General features: G+C 42.5%; 1 protein-coding gene across 1 annotated transcript in view; it reads right to left on the bottom strand.

Annotated features, from left to right (window-relative positions):
* cacna1ba (calcium channel, voltage-dependent, N type, alpha 1B subunit, a) overlaps window positions 1-15426 on the bottom strand; it is a 186895-nt gene that overhangs the window by 103907 nt on the left and 67562 nt on the right. Inside the window, 3 exon segments of the mRNA XM_064354484.1 lie at window positions 2584-2771; window positions 4932-5084; window positions 6010-6107. Of these exon segments, the coding sequence (XP_064210554.1) occupies window positions 2584-2771; window positions 4932-5084; window positions 6010-6107 (439 nt within the window).

A 15426-nucleotide genomic window follows, 5' to 3' on the forward strand; every position in this document is an offset into this window, starting at 1 on the left:
GCCGGCAGTCCACGAAGGCCACTTTTTGGTATCCCTTCTTCACTTCACTATATTACCTTTATGTCACAGTTATCTGCACAACGCAATCGGTGGCTATGGTGTTGCTCTCCCACAGGAGCCTTATTGATGTGTATGTTTTTACGTGCTAAAAATGACATCATTAATCAGTAAGGGCGATGCCAGGTTTCTTCAATAAATTGTAATCTTTATGTTCTAACGCTCTTTACGATTTCTTAGTGACTGTTATTTAAACCCATAAAATCACGCCGCAACCACGGTATGATTGTACTATGGATCATACTTTTACTCTGTGAAAATGACTAGTGTCAGTTTTAAAACGGCAGCTCATAAACCAGTTATGCTGACACTCAACAAGAGAAAACTGAAGTGATTAGAAAAGCCAATGGAGGCGAAAGTGCTTGGAAAATTGTTGAGGAAATGGGTGTCAGTCATACGATTGCCTTGGCAGTCACCTTTTTAAATGGCAGTCACCTGCACATGAGGGCCATTTTCATTAGTCCCCTGGGTGGATGCCTTAGACAGGTCTCACTGTATATTGCTGTTCTGAAAATGAGCTATTCATCCTCAAAGGCTTCTGAGGGTTAATTCTGTCCTCATGCAAACCGGTTGAGAAGACCCAATGGGACCGTCTAAGGAGAAGTAATATGGAAATCTTGAACGATACCAATATACTTTATGGTAATTTATACTGACAAATATTCAGCCCGTCAAGTCGCTAGTAGTCTCTCCATGTACCAGCATCTGATTGGTTTTTCTGGATAAGATGGCTGTGTGTTGCCTTTTAAGTAGTTGAAAGCTATGATACATGCTGTGTTTGCAGTAAAGGAAATTCCATAAAGAATGTTAAATAAGACAGCTTAAACTATACAATGATCTCAGCGCAAGCTGCAATGCTAAATGACGCTTACTGGCATGTGGCAATATATGAGAGGAAGTGTAGCAATTTAGTGTAGCTGACATCCTCATGGAGGACCCTTAATAGAGAGCGCTACTGCATTCGCTTTCTGTAATGACTCCCTCTGCTGCTGCCCCATCAGACAGCTGCCCCACAAGCACAATGGAGAGGAGCAGGAAAAAAGCCACAGTTTAGCAAATGTGAACAAAGCACTTAGCAGAAGAGGACAGAGAAACAAAATCCATCTCACGGGAGCATCAAAACTGCCAGGATCATCTGCCTTCCAGCTGTGAAATGAGTGCAATTTAGCAATCTTCACACCGGAGCTAGGAACAGCGGGAACCCTTGTCATTCTGGCCCATTCCAGCTCACAGCCACGCCCGCTCATACTCCTCCGTTTATCACTGATATTTCTCCAGCCACACCCACTCATGCTCTCCTGTTTTTCACTGTGATATTTCTCCAGCCACGCCCACTCATGCTCTCCAGTTTTTCACTGTGATATTTCTCCAGCCACACCCACTCATGCTCTCCTGTTTTTCACTGTGATATTTCTCCAGCCACACCCACTCATGCTATTGCATTTTTCACTGCGCACCTTAAAGGTGGCAATAGAAGGAAACTGCGACATCAAAATGAAAATCAAAATACAACTGTCATCACTAACATATTGGATAAACAACCTCACAGCATGTTATCTTCTTGAAGCATGTCATGGATTCAGAGCAATACCCTCAGCAAAAAGCAATATCAGCTACTTTGCTATTCTGAGGAAAGACTAAATGTGTGCCATCCAGGTAAAATTTTGGACCAACTCTACTTTTTAAGCTGTCAATGGCTTTACATGACAAAAAATGTAAAACGTCCAAAAAAATGACCTGTGGTTATTTAGCTATTGATCATAGTGTTTTCCATAATGTTAACTAGATTGCAAGCACAATATTACACACAAAGCAAAACATCTTTCATAAAGAGAAATACATTTTCACCAAGGATTTCAAGTGTGCAAGCCTAATCCAAATCCAGGCTAACAGAAAAAATGTAATCAATTTAATATTTCAGAAATATTGACTTACAAGTAGGCAGTTCATTGCCAGTCATGAAACCGCTATTATGGATTAATATATCCATACATGTCCTTTTCTGTTCATTAACATTTTGAGTATTGAGCAAATTAGATAAGTTGACACATTTGCAATATCACGTTATTCAAGAATCAGAGCGTAAAATTGACATGTAAAATGGTTTCTGGGGGTTACATTGGTTTACATTAGTTCAAGCTGTTTGCAGCTAAATGTACCAAGTAAGTAAACTAGGTAGCAAGCCAATTTACTTTGCTAGGCTACCTCTGTGCCTTTGGCTGAAATGCGGAGCACACTGGTGGGTTTGCAGGAACATTCCATTGCCTTGTCTGCCACCGTGAAAGCACTACTGAACATTAGCACCAAAAGATTTGAGAGGCTTTGTGCACAGCTCTAATTTCAGCACTTACAGTGATGTCATTTTGTTCATAAACAACGATTTGGCTCAAACCGAACAATTAAAAATACAAATTTAGAGGACATACACATGGCCTGAAGTACTGAATTTCTCCCACCAAATCTCATTATTTGCATTGCAACGGCTCCCCAAATAGACAGGGGGCAGTATAGGAAGTGAGGACTCACGTTGTAAAGTATGTCCACCCAGCCCTCCATGGTGATGCACTGGAAGACAGTCAGCACGGCAAACAGGATGTTGTCGAAGTTGGTGATGCCGAAGTTCGGGCCGATCCAGTACTCCCTGCATTCGGTGCCGTTCTCGCAGGTCCGCGCCGGGGCCTCCTGACCGCAGGGGAAATCCGCCACACGCTCATCTACGGGGACAAAAGACACACGCGAGGTTTCGCGAGGCAAGGGGTGTATCAGAACTGTGAGGGGTCGTCGGCACTTAGCTAACCTCACTGTTGAGTCGGAAATGAACACAGGGTTCAGGTGTCAGTCTGAAAGTCCTGAGATTCATACCTATAAGGTTCCACTGTATGACACAGCATGGCACTCCCTCTTTTATCTCTGTTTTTCTCAGCACCTCTATTTCTCTCTCTCTCATGCACACACATGCACACACGCTTTTAGAATTTGAGCGTGTAACACCTACAAACACACTGTACTGTTTGTTTCAATATGAACCACCCTTTCATTTCACAGAATAAATTAAAGAGTATTTATCATATTACCAATACAGCAAATACCTGAAATGAGATTCAAACATATTTTATATACCAAATAACCAAGTGCTCAACAGTATACCAAATTTTAATTCTGGTGATGAGGGCTGTTCATAATAAATTAATTAATGGGGCTGGGCACAGTCAACCACAGTCTAACTAATGCCTTGAATAAATTATCTCAAAAGATAATTCACAAAATCAATCTGAGGATAACTCATCTCCATTATCATTCGGTTATGAAGATGACCAGTTACAGACAACAGACCGATGTCTCTAAGGCAATTTAAGGCCTATCAGGCTGAATTCTGTCTTATTGTGCAATATTGTGGAACAGTATAAAGTTGTATGGAGTAATGGCTTGGGGCCCAGGATTATATTAAGAAGACCACTGGTTCATATCCCAGGTTCATATCCCAGAAGGACCTTTTGTTATGGCCCACACTTTGTTTCAGTGAACACTCTCACATTAAAAACCACTTGGTCATGCTGAGACTTGCTCATGTCCAGCCCCACTCTTACCCTATCTCACCATAAACTGTTCACCAACAAAAACAAAAAGATCCCATTTTCCATCCAAGGCTTTAGATGACGGTTCTGCCGTTTCCCAGCAAACCAAATCACCTGTGAGCCTGGAGACCGCCTTTTACACACTCTTACCTTGGAGTCAAGACACTGCCTTTAACGGAGTCCCACCCGGGCGACAAGAGACTGCCTTTTACACACTGCCACTTAGTTTCGCAGAGACAGTGTTTATGCCCTGCCAGAGACTGTGTTGAAGCAAGACTGTGCTAAATATACTCCCTAAAATATATAACTTTGTGTCACCACCCGCAAGGGATGATAGGAAAGCTGATAATTAGAGGGGAAGATATCTGGCCTACTGTCTCGAGCTTCCGAGGGTGGGTTAACCTCATGCCCTTCCCACAGTCCCTCCCCAGCTCTGAAGGGGTCTGGGCTCTAAAAACAAGAACCACAGGAGGACTGAGATAAAATCAGAACAGTGCCCGATACGGAGCTGCTGGGTGGCTCATCCTGTAAAAGCCCTGTTCTAGTGCAGGGTTGGACCACTGTCTGATATCAAATCCAAAACCAAGTCAGTGCTGACTGTGGCTTGCAGCCCCACAGGGTGACGCACAATTGGCTCTCGCTGGGTTCTAACATCACCCAGGAATTTCAGTTAGCCTGTATGACAGCATCTCATTAAGCACCAGTCACCCCTGCTGGTCAATCAGGAGTCCGCAAGTCAATCTGCTGAGCTGCACATGAAGTTTGACTCATGTCTGCAAGAGCCTGACTTGTGGTGCAGTACATGATTGTCTGCGCTCTTCTGGATTGTTGAACGGTGGTTGCATACAGTAATGTGGCATGACCACAACTGGCCATTCAAAACTGGAGAGAAAAGGGGGATAGAGCATTTTTTTTTAATATTCACCTCTTTCTTGTTCTTCGTAGAGGAGGCATTTCCTGCTAGGCCACCCTGACAACAGTAGGAAGCTGGCTAACAGAAATGATGGACGGACTCGTATACATGGGATAAAAGATGTGGCAACATCCCTGACAACCCCCAGGCCAAATCTTTTAAATCTGCATTTAAGAACACTTCTGACCTTGCAGCATGATCCTCATCTTCAGTGCCACCGATCCGTTCGATTACGGGAGGGTTTATTAGATCAAGGCCTTGAGCATGTCAGATCATTGAGTCATGCAGTTGCTGACATATCTGAGCCTGTCTGCGTTAGGCCGTACACATGCATGTGCACATGCCTGTGTGAAAGGCAGCATTAGTGTAATTGTGTGTTGCGTTACCTGTGTTGACCCTGAAGCAGGTGTAGTGGAATTTGCCCATGTAGAACTCCACACCGATGATGGCGAACATGACGATGGCAAAGAAGAGCAGGAGCCCAATCTGCAGCAGAGGAACCATGGCTTTCATTATGGACTTCAACACTACCTGCAGGCCTGCGAGAGAGAAGAGGGAGAGAGAGAATGAGATCAGCCAGAATAGGCCCCAGTGACTAGTACGTTTGAGCTGTTGTGATATTGCTCCCTGAGTCCCTTTACAGGAAGTGAGGTGGTTGTTGTACACATTTAAAGGTTCAAAAGTGTTCCGATAATGAGGCACATTCAATTACACTGTGAGAACTCTAAATTTTGTATTTTTGGCACTAGATTGAAATTTAAATTGAGAGTGAGAAAGAAAAAGAGAGAGAGAGCGACACAGAAACTTATCGTAAAAGAAAGACATGAGAACATAGCAGTGTTCAGCATTGTTATAAACAGTAATAGCTATAAATGCAGACACAGGCAATAGTAGACGCCAATCTGTCTCAGAAGTCAATGAGTCTTCACATAATCTGGATTCACAAAAATGTTTTGTCTGCCCCCTGGAAGAAAAGGCTTTATCTCTTTAATGACTTTGTAGCCTAATCCGATCTATCCCATTTTGTTTTTATGCCCGTGTCATCCTTGGTCTTGGCAGAGCGTGCACAGGTGCATCTTCCCCGAAACGCCCGGCGCTAGCCGCTGCTGCGTTTGCCTCCGCGGCCCTCCCGCTGAGCAGTGCAGGCGGTGCGCCGGAGGAGCACGCTACAGGAGCAGCTGTCGCAGGCAAACTGCAGGTGAGCGGCGGGCTAAACAATCGGTCACGCAAGGTGAGGCCAGATTAATTCTGCTCACGGACACCGTCCCTTCCCGGGCGACTCCATGATCATTCACAAGCCACTGTGTGTGGAGCCTGCAAGACACGGCCACCAGCCCAGCCAGGCCTGGATCCTATGAGGTCATGAGACACGTTACACTCCGTAACCCAACACTTTAATAGCAGAAACCAGCCAGCAGGGCGGAGCTATCTTTATGTGTATATGTAAGAGTTGGGGAGACTTACTGGGGATTCCAGACACCAGTTTGAGCGGTCGCAGCACACGCACTGCCCTCAGCGTTCGCAGGTCGAAGTCCCCCCCACCCCCAACATTGGCTAGGATCCTGCAAAGACACAAACAAAGTTTCATCAGTATCTCATGACAGAACAAAAAAAAAACATGCCGGTCAATTTATTATTTCTGGGTTTAAGTTTGGAAAAAGATGAAACGTCAAATTCCATTGTATTAAATGGTATCTTCCTTATGGTGCCTGCCTTCATAACGTGACTTTCATCTGTTTGCTGTCAACATGATGTGCAATTGTAGCAAATTTACTGTCAGACTGTTTTGTAATTCATATAAAAAATACAGGCCAGTATTCAATAAGCATCAGTCCTTAACTGCTAGTCAAAGGTAAGGACAGATTTGATTGACTCCCAGACATCGTGTTTGCATTTAAATGAATGATACACACATTTTGATAAGAACTGTTCCAGAAATGCATAGATCCCCAACATATTATCCATAATCCATTGGATAAGATTAAGATTTTTCATTTCTGCATGCAATGACACATTACTGCCAGCTGTCCTCATGTGGGAAGCTCGCTCATGCAGAGTACAGTCTCCACTTCACTTGATCAAATATCAAAGTTGGCGTTAACAGTCGCATCAAAGGGCACAAAGTTTCCACGGTGCTCATCTTAAGTCTGATCTAATAACTCTCCCTCTTTCTGTCTCTCCTTCTCAGGTTCTGACTGAGCTTTCTTGATCCTCCTGGGTGTCTGCAGAATCACTGTTCTTTTTCCTTAAGCATACTCCCAGCCATCTCTACTGATGTGACACAACCTCACTCTTGAGAGGAAAGACAAGACAGGCAAAGAGAATGAGAGATGGAAAGATGTCTTACAGTTTTCAGTGGAGATCTATTCACATAAAAAAACACCAAAAGCCATTTGCTCAAAAATGAACATTAGCTTGCATAGACATATATGTAATTGAACTGTGAAATTAGTTTTTTTTAATTTCATACAGAAGTAAACAAACAAATAAATAAACAAATACATTAATTAAAAATAAATAAGTCTTTGAAAGTCTGAGCCCCAAGGAAAGTGTCACACACACACATAAACACACACACACACACACACACACATACTGTGGCCCACAGTTAAGTGATTAACATTAACACAAACGTGGTGCTGACAAGCATAAGCTTTCTCTGGTTTAAATTTTTTTTTGTCAGAACTAGAGCTGCAATACTGAAGCTCTGTATTTCTCAGAAGCCAGGGGCTTGTGGGTGCTATTACCAGCCGGACACAGGGGGCCTAAGAAGTGCTGTTCTGGAGCATGCAGGAGATTGCCTGCTCTCAGGAAGAGAGCGCTGAGAGCAAGAGTAGATGAAGGAGATAAGCACACAGAAATGGCGAGAGGGAAAGGGAGGACAGCAAAGAGAGTCAGTGAGTAGGTGAGCAAGAGACAGAAGGTATGGGGAGAATGGATGCTCGTATGCTGTTCTGGGTGTCACAACAGATCTTGCCAGTTATTAATTCGGCCAGCAATTTCAGTTTTCTCCACATTATTTCAATGAATGTCTTATTTAAAATTTTTAAAAAGGCTGCAAAATTGCTATTTTATAAAAACATGTTTGTGAACATCTTTCGTTAGCCAGCTAGAACTACCAGTAAGTACAGAGTAAAAACTTTACAGAGGAGCAGAAGCTGGACAGAGGAGCAGGAGTTATACAGAGGAACAGGAGCAGTTCAGAGGAGCAGGAGTTATACAGAGGAACAGGGGCTTTACAGAGGAACAGGAGCTGTACAGAGGAGCAGGAGCTTTACAGAGGAACAGGGGCTGTTCAGAGGAACAGGAGCTTTATAGAGGAACAGGAGCTGTACAGAGGAGCAGGTGCTGTACAGAGGAGCAGGAGCTTTACAGAGGAACAGGAGCTTTACAGAGGAACAGGAGCTGTACATAGGAGCAGGAGCTTTACGGGAACAGGAGCTGTTCAGAGAGCAGATTTACAGAGGAACAGGAGCTGTTCAAGGAGCAGGAGTTATACAGAGGAAAGGAGCTGAAGAGGATGCGGAGCTTTACAGAGGACACGAGCTTTCAGAGGAACAGCTGTTCAGAGGAGCAGAGTTTTACAGAGGGACAGGAGCTGTTCAGAGGAGCAGGAGTTTTACAGAGGAACAGGAGCTTTACAGAGGAGCAGGAGCTTTACAGAGGAACAGGAGCTTTACAGAGGAACAGGAGCTTTACAGAGGAACAGGAGCTTTACAGAGGAACAGGAGCTTTACAGAGGAACAGGAGCTGTACATAGGAGCAGGAGCTTTACAGAGGAACAGGAGCTGTTCAGAGGAGCAGGAGCTTTACAGAGGAACAGGAGCTGTTCAGAGGAGCAGGAGTTATACAGAGGAACAGGAGCTGTACAGAGGAGCAGGAGCTTTACAGAGGAGCAGGAGCTTTACAGAGGAACAGGAGCTGTTCAGAGGAGCAGGAGTTTTACAGAGGGACAGGAGCTGTTCAGAGGAGCAGGAGTTTTACAGAGGAACAGGAGCTTTACAGAGGAACAGGAGCTTTACAGAGGGACAGGAGCTGTTCAGAGGAGCAGGAGTTTTACAGAGGGACAGGAGTTGTTCAGAGGAGCAGGAGTTTCATAGAGGGACAGGAGCTGTTCAGGACACAACAGCAACACACCAGCCTTATCACACACTTTCTCACATTGCCTGAATTTGGCAGCATAAAAGGTAGTGAAGGCAATGAACTGGTGCACAATGTTAGGTAAACAGTGCAGTGACAGTCACAGGATACAGGTTTGGTTTCATGTATCCAGTTTGTCTGTTGTTTTTTGTTCACATTTTGTTCTCGTTTTTTGAACGTTAAACTGTTAGGCTGGTGGATAAAAAGCTTTAAAGTGAAGTAATAAGTCTCCCTTCCCCTTTCACTGACTGCTTTCATAAAATAAAAGGCAGCAATGTACGAATCTGCATGTGGTCCTCATATACAAGTGAGAAGACACGCACAGAAAGAACAACCTTTATAGAATTCAGCAATAAAGAGAATGGGCACCTGAATTAAGGTCATTATTCAGGCTGGTAATGCCCTCCAGCACAGTGGTAATGCAGACCAGGCAGAGATAATGGAGGATGGAGACAGTATTGAGGCACAGGTTATGAGATGGCTGTTCAGGAGTTGCAGATTGATGCCCAGCCATGTGACAAGAGTGGCTTTTAATATCCCCTCAGCAGCTCTTATCAGTGGACCAATATTTCTCTGTGACCAGTCACCCCTGCACAGGATATGCTGTATGACAAGCAATGGTATCAGCAATCAGTCACACTAGGTTCCTGTCAGAAGCCCAGTACCCAATCACAACATAATGGCTCTGCATTCACTGGAGTGCCACTGCAGTATACATGCATACACACATACACACATGCATGCACACACAGAAATACACTCACATGGATGCATGCATGGACACATCGAAACACGCACAGCTGCACACAAAATTGCACGAAAAAACATATGCACGTACGCAAACCCACACACATACATGCATTCCTGCACACACACACACACACACACACACACACACACACACACACTCCAGCAAACACAAACATGCATACACACACAAATGCATGCATACATGCCCACATGCACACACAAATGTAGGGATACACACACATACACATGCATGCATGAATGCATGCACACAAACGTACAGTATGCACCCATACAAATATATCCGTGTGCACACATGTACACCTGTGTAAGCAGACAGACATATAAACACACATGCACCCACACAAATGTATGCATGAAGGTTCATATATATGCTTATAAATGCACACACACAAACTCACATATATGTACACCAAAACACACATAAGTACAAACATTCACACATGCACACACACATGCACTTACACACAAACATGCAGCAAACACACATACTCCTGAAGACATACATGCACATGCACACAAACATGTACAAACACACCCACAGCACATTATTAGTCATAAAACAAGGTTCGACAAAGTGGTACAATGCACATGCAACCTTGTGTCCTACAAGTAAAACCATCTGAGACTGATGTATTTTAAAAGTCAATGAAATCTATCTGCAATAGACTATCACTGCACAGGGTACCATCTGGCAGTTTCATTAGATATCGATCCTATTTCAAACACCTGAATTCCTGAAGAACCTAGTCGGGCTAAAGCAATGTATCACACAATGTATTCCAGGCTAAACAACTTTGATCAGCCTCGACCTTATCGGTTCTTTTATTTATTTATTTATGTATTTATTTATTTATTTATTTATTGTGGTTTGTTTTCAGAAAGGAATGCTGGAGAAAAACTAAATAATTTAATTTGTCCAGCACTGTGAGCCACTGTGAAGTCATATACCGCGAGAAACAATGCTATCAGCGTGTGTTAGTGGGATAATGACTTTATAACCTCCTATACCGTACATAAAATTAAACATTAGGTTTCATACAGCATGCAAAAGCATATTGCTTAATTTTATTGCGACTGAAAGTGCGTGAGAATTACCCATAAATTGGATGTTATAGAAGTGAACGTAGTGCACGGGCCAATTTGTGCAGGCACTTTAATAGCATGTAAATACTGTAGCTTCATATCCCGCTGGCATTAAATCTCACTGCTGCTTTACAATTTGGCATCAGTAAGTTTTTTTTTGGCTAACCGTATAGGCCACGTTTATGAAATATTAATTATGATAAGAGATTATATAAATTGATAAGGACTGAACACGTTGACAGCGGGTCAGACACAATAAATATGTGTAGTGGGATCTATTCAGCACTTAATGTCTCGCTTCACTGTACTAAAAGACCCGACTGGAAGACATTCGCATGGAAACGCTTTCCTGAAAAGCAATGAAGGAGTCCAAGACACTCAATAGCATGTTTTGTTTTTCTTCTATAGCATGGCTCTCAAGTTTTTTGGAGTACTGACTGACTTTCCTTTAGTGTTCGATATTTGAGTAAAGCGAGAGCAAATTGAACAAGCACAAGAAGCGTAAACCTGTGATTAATATATACAAAAAAAATTAAATATTTTTAAAATATAAATTTAAATATTTCAACAGGGAAGGGCTGCAGCGGTTCCCTAGTGCTGTAACATGCATTTTACTGGTATGGTCTGGACATAAACATAACCCTTGAAACGGAGAGGTTAATTATTATTTAACAGTACTAGGCAGTCATCTTCAACCAATGTTAAAGCAATTCGATCCTACAGATAGGGGTGCTGGTGATACAGCGCAGTCAATACTGACACTCCCCAAAGTTAGAATCAACAGCTCGGGCTCACAGATTGATTGCTACTGGCAGGCTTGAGGCAGAGTGCTGTACAGGTGATGAGAGTGTACTGACACACCCCTCAGTCCCACTGCTCTCTATAAATTTCTCTACACTCACACATATCCACTGCTCCACCTGGCCATTGCGGGTAAATTATTCATAGCGTTAATGTCTTTTTCTGCTCCTAGAAAGAGTACCACGGAGATAGAGGCAAGAATGCTGGCACCTGCTACTACCTAAGAGTATACTGCCTATGCATCCACACATGTGCACTCACACATGCATATATGATAGGGGTGAAACCAGTATAATGCTACATCATGATACTACATGATGAAATGGTCATTTTGTCATAAAGTCAAGCCGTTTATCATGAAATATGGAATCACACAACCTTGTTTCAGTCATTCAAAAAAATATAAAACCTACAGTAAAATAAAACTTTGTAAAACAATGGAGGAAGTAGAGTAAAGCAAGATGTTTTCCCCCACATTGTCTCACCACTCTGAATCTGCCAGCTCTTAAAATGTAGCCTTAGTACTTTGAAAAGATGCTACTATGCAAGGGCACTTAACAGCATAACAAAGGATCTCTCACATTTTCTGAAATATGTCTTAGAAATTATTTAATCCGGTGGTAGAGCAACTCTGTGTGTTTACGTCTCATGTTAAAATGTCTGAAGATGCCACTGAGTATGACAAATTTCACGCCCATGGTAGACTGCACTTTTCAACTAGATTGTTACTTTGGTTGTAAGAAGAAATAAATGTCAGGTCAAACGCATTGATGGGAACGCTTAATGACAATTCTTTAAATTCTTGCGGATACTTTATTAATCCTTATGAAGAAATTAGTTTAGAGGGCACCCTGAAAAGCACTCCATCTAAAATGTTTTTTTTTCTTTTTGTCAAAATTTTAAATGCTACTCTGATGAATGACTACACTCTTCATATTTTCCACTTATCTTTTATTGTTATTATTTGGAATGTGTTAAACAGTTTTTAAAAATTAAGCTTACTCCTCTGTGTCTACAACATTTTTAGGTGTCTTCATTTTAAAAATATGAAGTGGTATAAAACCAGGTAAAGAAATATACAACAAATTGGTGGAGACATACATTATGAGTGATTTCTTAAAAATGCTATAAAATGTATTTCATGATACATTAATAAGTGTGTTTTTTAGCATAATTTACATACCATCATACACCTAATGCCCCATACAGAAATATGCATAAACATGCACACATGTACATACAAATATGCATGCACACACACACACACACTTAATGTGGCCAATGTAAACTCAACTGGCCAAGTATATTGAATAATCACAATCTCGAGGTCAGAGTTGAATAATTAATTGATTTTATAGGTCCAATCTAAGCAAGCTCAGCATACCAAAACTCCTAAGGGAACTCTCGCTTTTGAACCTTTGTTCTGATTGGACTAGGAGGGCTGGTGTTTCCCAGGGGCTGGTATCAGAGTGTGCAGGAACCTTCAGACCCATTTACAGAGCCTACGGATACACTGCTCTGTGTACCTGTCCAATTACCTCTTTGGCCACAAGAGCCATAATCATTAAAGCGGGCTTGGATGATGTAATGCTTAACCTGGGGTTGTTGTACTGTTGAGCAAAAACCAAGCCATTTGAAGAAAAATGTCAGAGGATAATTGCACTCTGGTTATCATAACATTAATGGTTTCATAATGGAGAGGCCATGACCTTTCAAGATGACAGAAAGTGACTGCGATACTAAAATGAGTGATGATTCTATCAGTAGTCTCAACTCCAGTAGCCTCAATTCCCCATGTGATGTTAGAGGTAAATGAAGCTGAATCTGGAATAACTAATATGGGCACAATAATATTCCACAAATTACACTTCACTCCTGTCACATGATCTGAAGAATCTAAAGTGCATAGGCAATGTGTAAAGGAGACACTTGCAAATGATTTAATGTGTATAAGATGATATATTCAAAACTAGACTATTGATTTCATATAATTGGAAAAGTAAAACGCATGTCTAATAGCACTAAATCAAAAACTGTATTCACAACAAAGAGAAGCCTGAGCTCCATTTCACATGCCATAAACTCAAATAAAGAGAAGACTGAGAGAAGGGTCTCACCTCAAACCCAGTCCAACTCCCAGCCAAATCCCAGCCAAAATGCACCCTAAGCCCAGTCAGACTCAACCCGTAGCCAGTCCAAATTCACACAAACCCCAGTCCAGCTCAAACCACAGCCAGTACAAATTCACACCAAACCCAGTCCAACTCAACCTACAGCTAGTCCAAATTCACACAAACAAAGTCTCCCCTGAAAACTCAGACGCCCCACATTCCAGGTCACATTGAGTGCAGTCCGAACTCACTCCAAAAAAGCTTCCCTCAGCAGCTAATTGTCATCTGGTTTTCGTATCCGTCACTGCATGTCAGCCTGTCGAATCACCATGTTTCCTCTGTCTGATTAACATATCCACCCTGTCTGTCTGTTCAGCATGTCCCTGATATATCACCCCACTACGGGCACGGCCTTTATGCTGCATCTGACGAGAGAGATCTGCCTTTGAAACTGAACTTCAAAGCCTGTTATGGAAACACAAGCTCAGGATCGGATAGAATGAGACAGAGAGAGAGAGAGAAACAGACAATCAGTGAAAACAGTTCTCCCATCACAGAGGGGGTTCTCTAACTATACGGCTGTGGATTCCAGCACGGTGCCTTTTTAGAGGTTTTTGTGTAAAACCGCAAACTGCAAAAACTGGAAACACTGCATTCTAGGCTCAGATTCAAAAACCCTACAGTCATGTAAACTGCAGACAGGGGGCCAGTACGTGTGTTGATGTGTGTATGTGTGCGTGTATATATATATATATATATATATATATATATATATATGTGTGTAATTTTATGTATGTGTGTGGGTATCTGTGCCCCACCTGCTATGCCATTAAAGCAAAACTCCGTGGCAGAATTTATTTAATTAAATTTTTAGTGAAGGGTTAATATGCTGATGTCTGCTGTAGAATAATTTCCTGTATTCACTGAGCTTCTTTCGCGGCTGAGTTTCTCATGTAAAATAAATTTTGTACCGAAATGTGGCTCCAGGGTAAATAAAGGTTAAATAAAAATATAATACGTATGTAAGCTATGTAAGTCATCCAGGGTGAGGACATCTGCCAAATGAATGAGTCTGCAATTAAGAAAACAAATGAAAATCAGAAATGAAATCGGTGATGCTGTTAAACTACTTGGCAGTGACTGTAGCCTTGAGCGCTGCTGAACCAGCCAATCATCAGAGAGAGAGGCAGGTGGTCAGCCACCCTCAAATCTCAGATCTCTGTCATTCCCCACCCTCTTCTCCCCCATTACACTTGGCCTTAAACAGCCTCCGCTGCACTCAAAAAGAGATCCAGTTCAGCTGGACCCGTTCCACTGTAAGAGCCAAAGTCAGAGAGCACAATCACAAATGGCCTTTAGAAGTGCAGCAGCAGCCGTTTATCGGATCTGGACCATGTCGGTGCCAAATGAGTCCGGCAGCCGGGCAGGGAGACAAACAGCTGGCTCTGGCGTCACCCAGGGACTGGAGAGTTTCAGTTCAGCCTGGGATGACAGCGTGTCACCGCGCAGCAGTGACCCCTGCTGGTCAATCGCATGCCCGCAAGTTAACCTGGTAAGACGCACACAAAGCATCTTCCTCCAGCTTGGGTCTGTCTTGTGTCAATTCATTTGGAGGCACTTGGTTGATCTTGAACAGATTAGATGCTTCTGTACACTTCAGAATTCAGAATGGTCCTCATGTTCAAAAATGCCAATAACAGACTCCAAAGGGCAATCAAAAGGCTAGAATCCACTAAGGAAGAAATTGAACACACCTGACTAATCAGAAACACCTGTGAAACCAATTGTCCCAAAAATTATGATGGCCTTTATTTATAAAAAGTGCTGCAATTTCTACATGGTGAAACCAGGAGGTTACTAATGGACCAGAAGGCATATTCAGTACTCAGAATTAGTAGATAATGAGAGATGAAATAAAGAAGTACTAGATATATTACATGAACTAAAGACAAACAAGGCAACGGGCCTTGAAGGC

This window comes from Anguilla rostrata, chromosome 10 (genome assembly GCF_018555375.3).
Source record: "Anguilla rostrata isolate EN2019 chromosome 10, ASM1855537v3, whole genome shotgun sequence".
NCBI classification, from domain to species: Eukaryota; Metazoa; Chordata; class Actinopteri; order Anguilliformes; family Anguillidae; genus Anguilla; species Anguilla rostrata.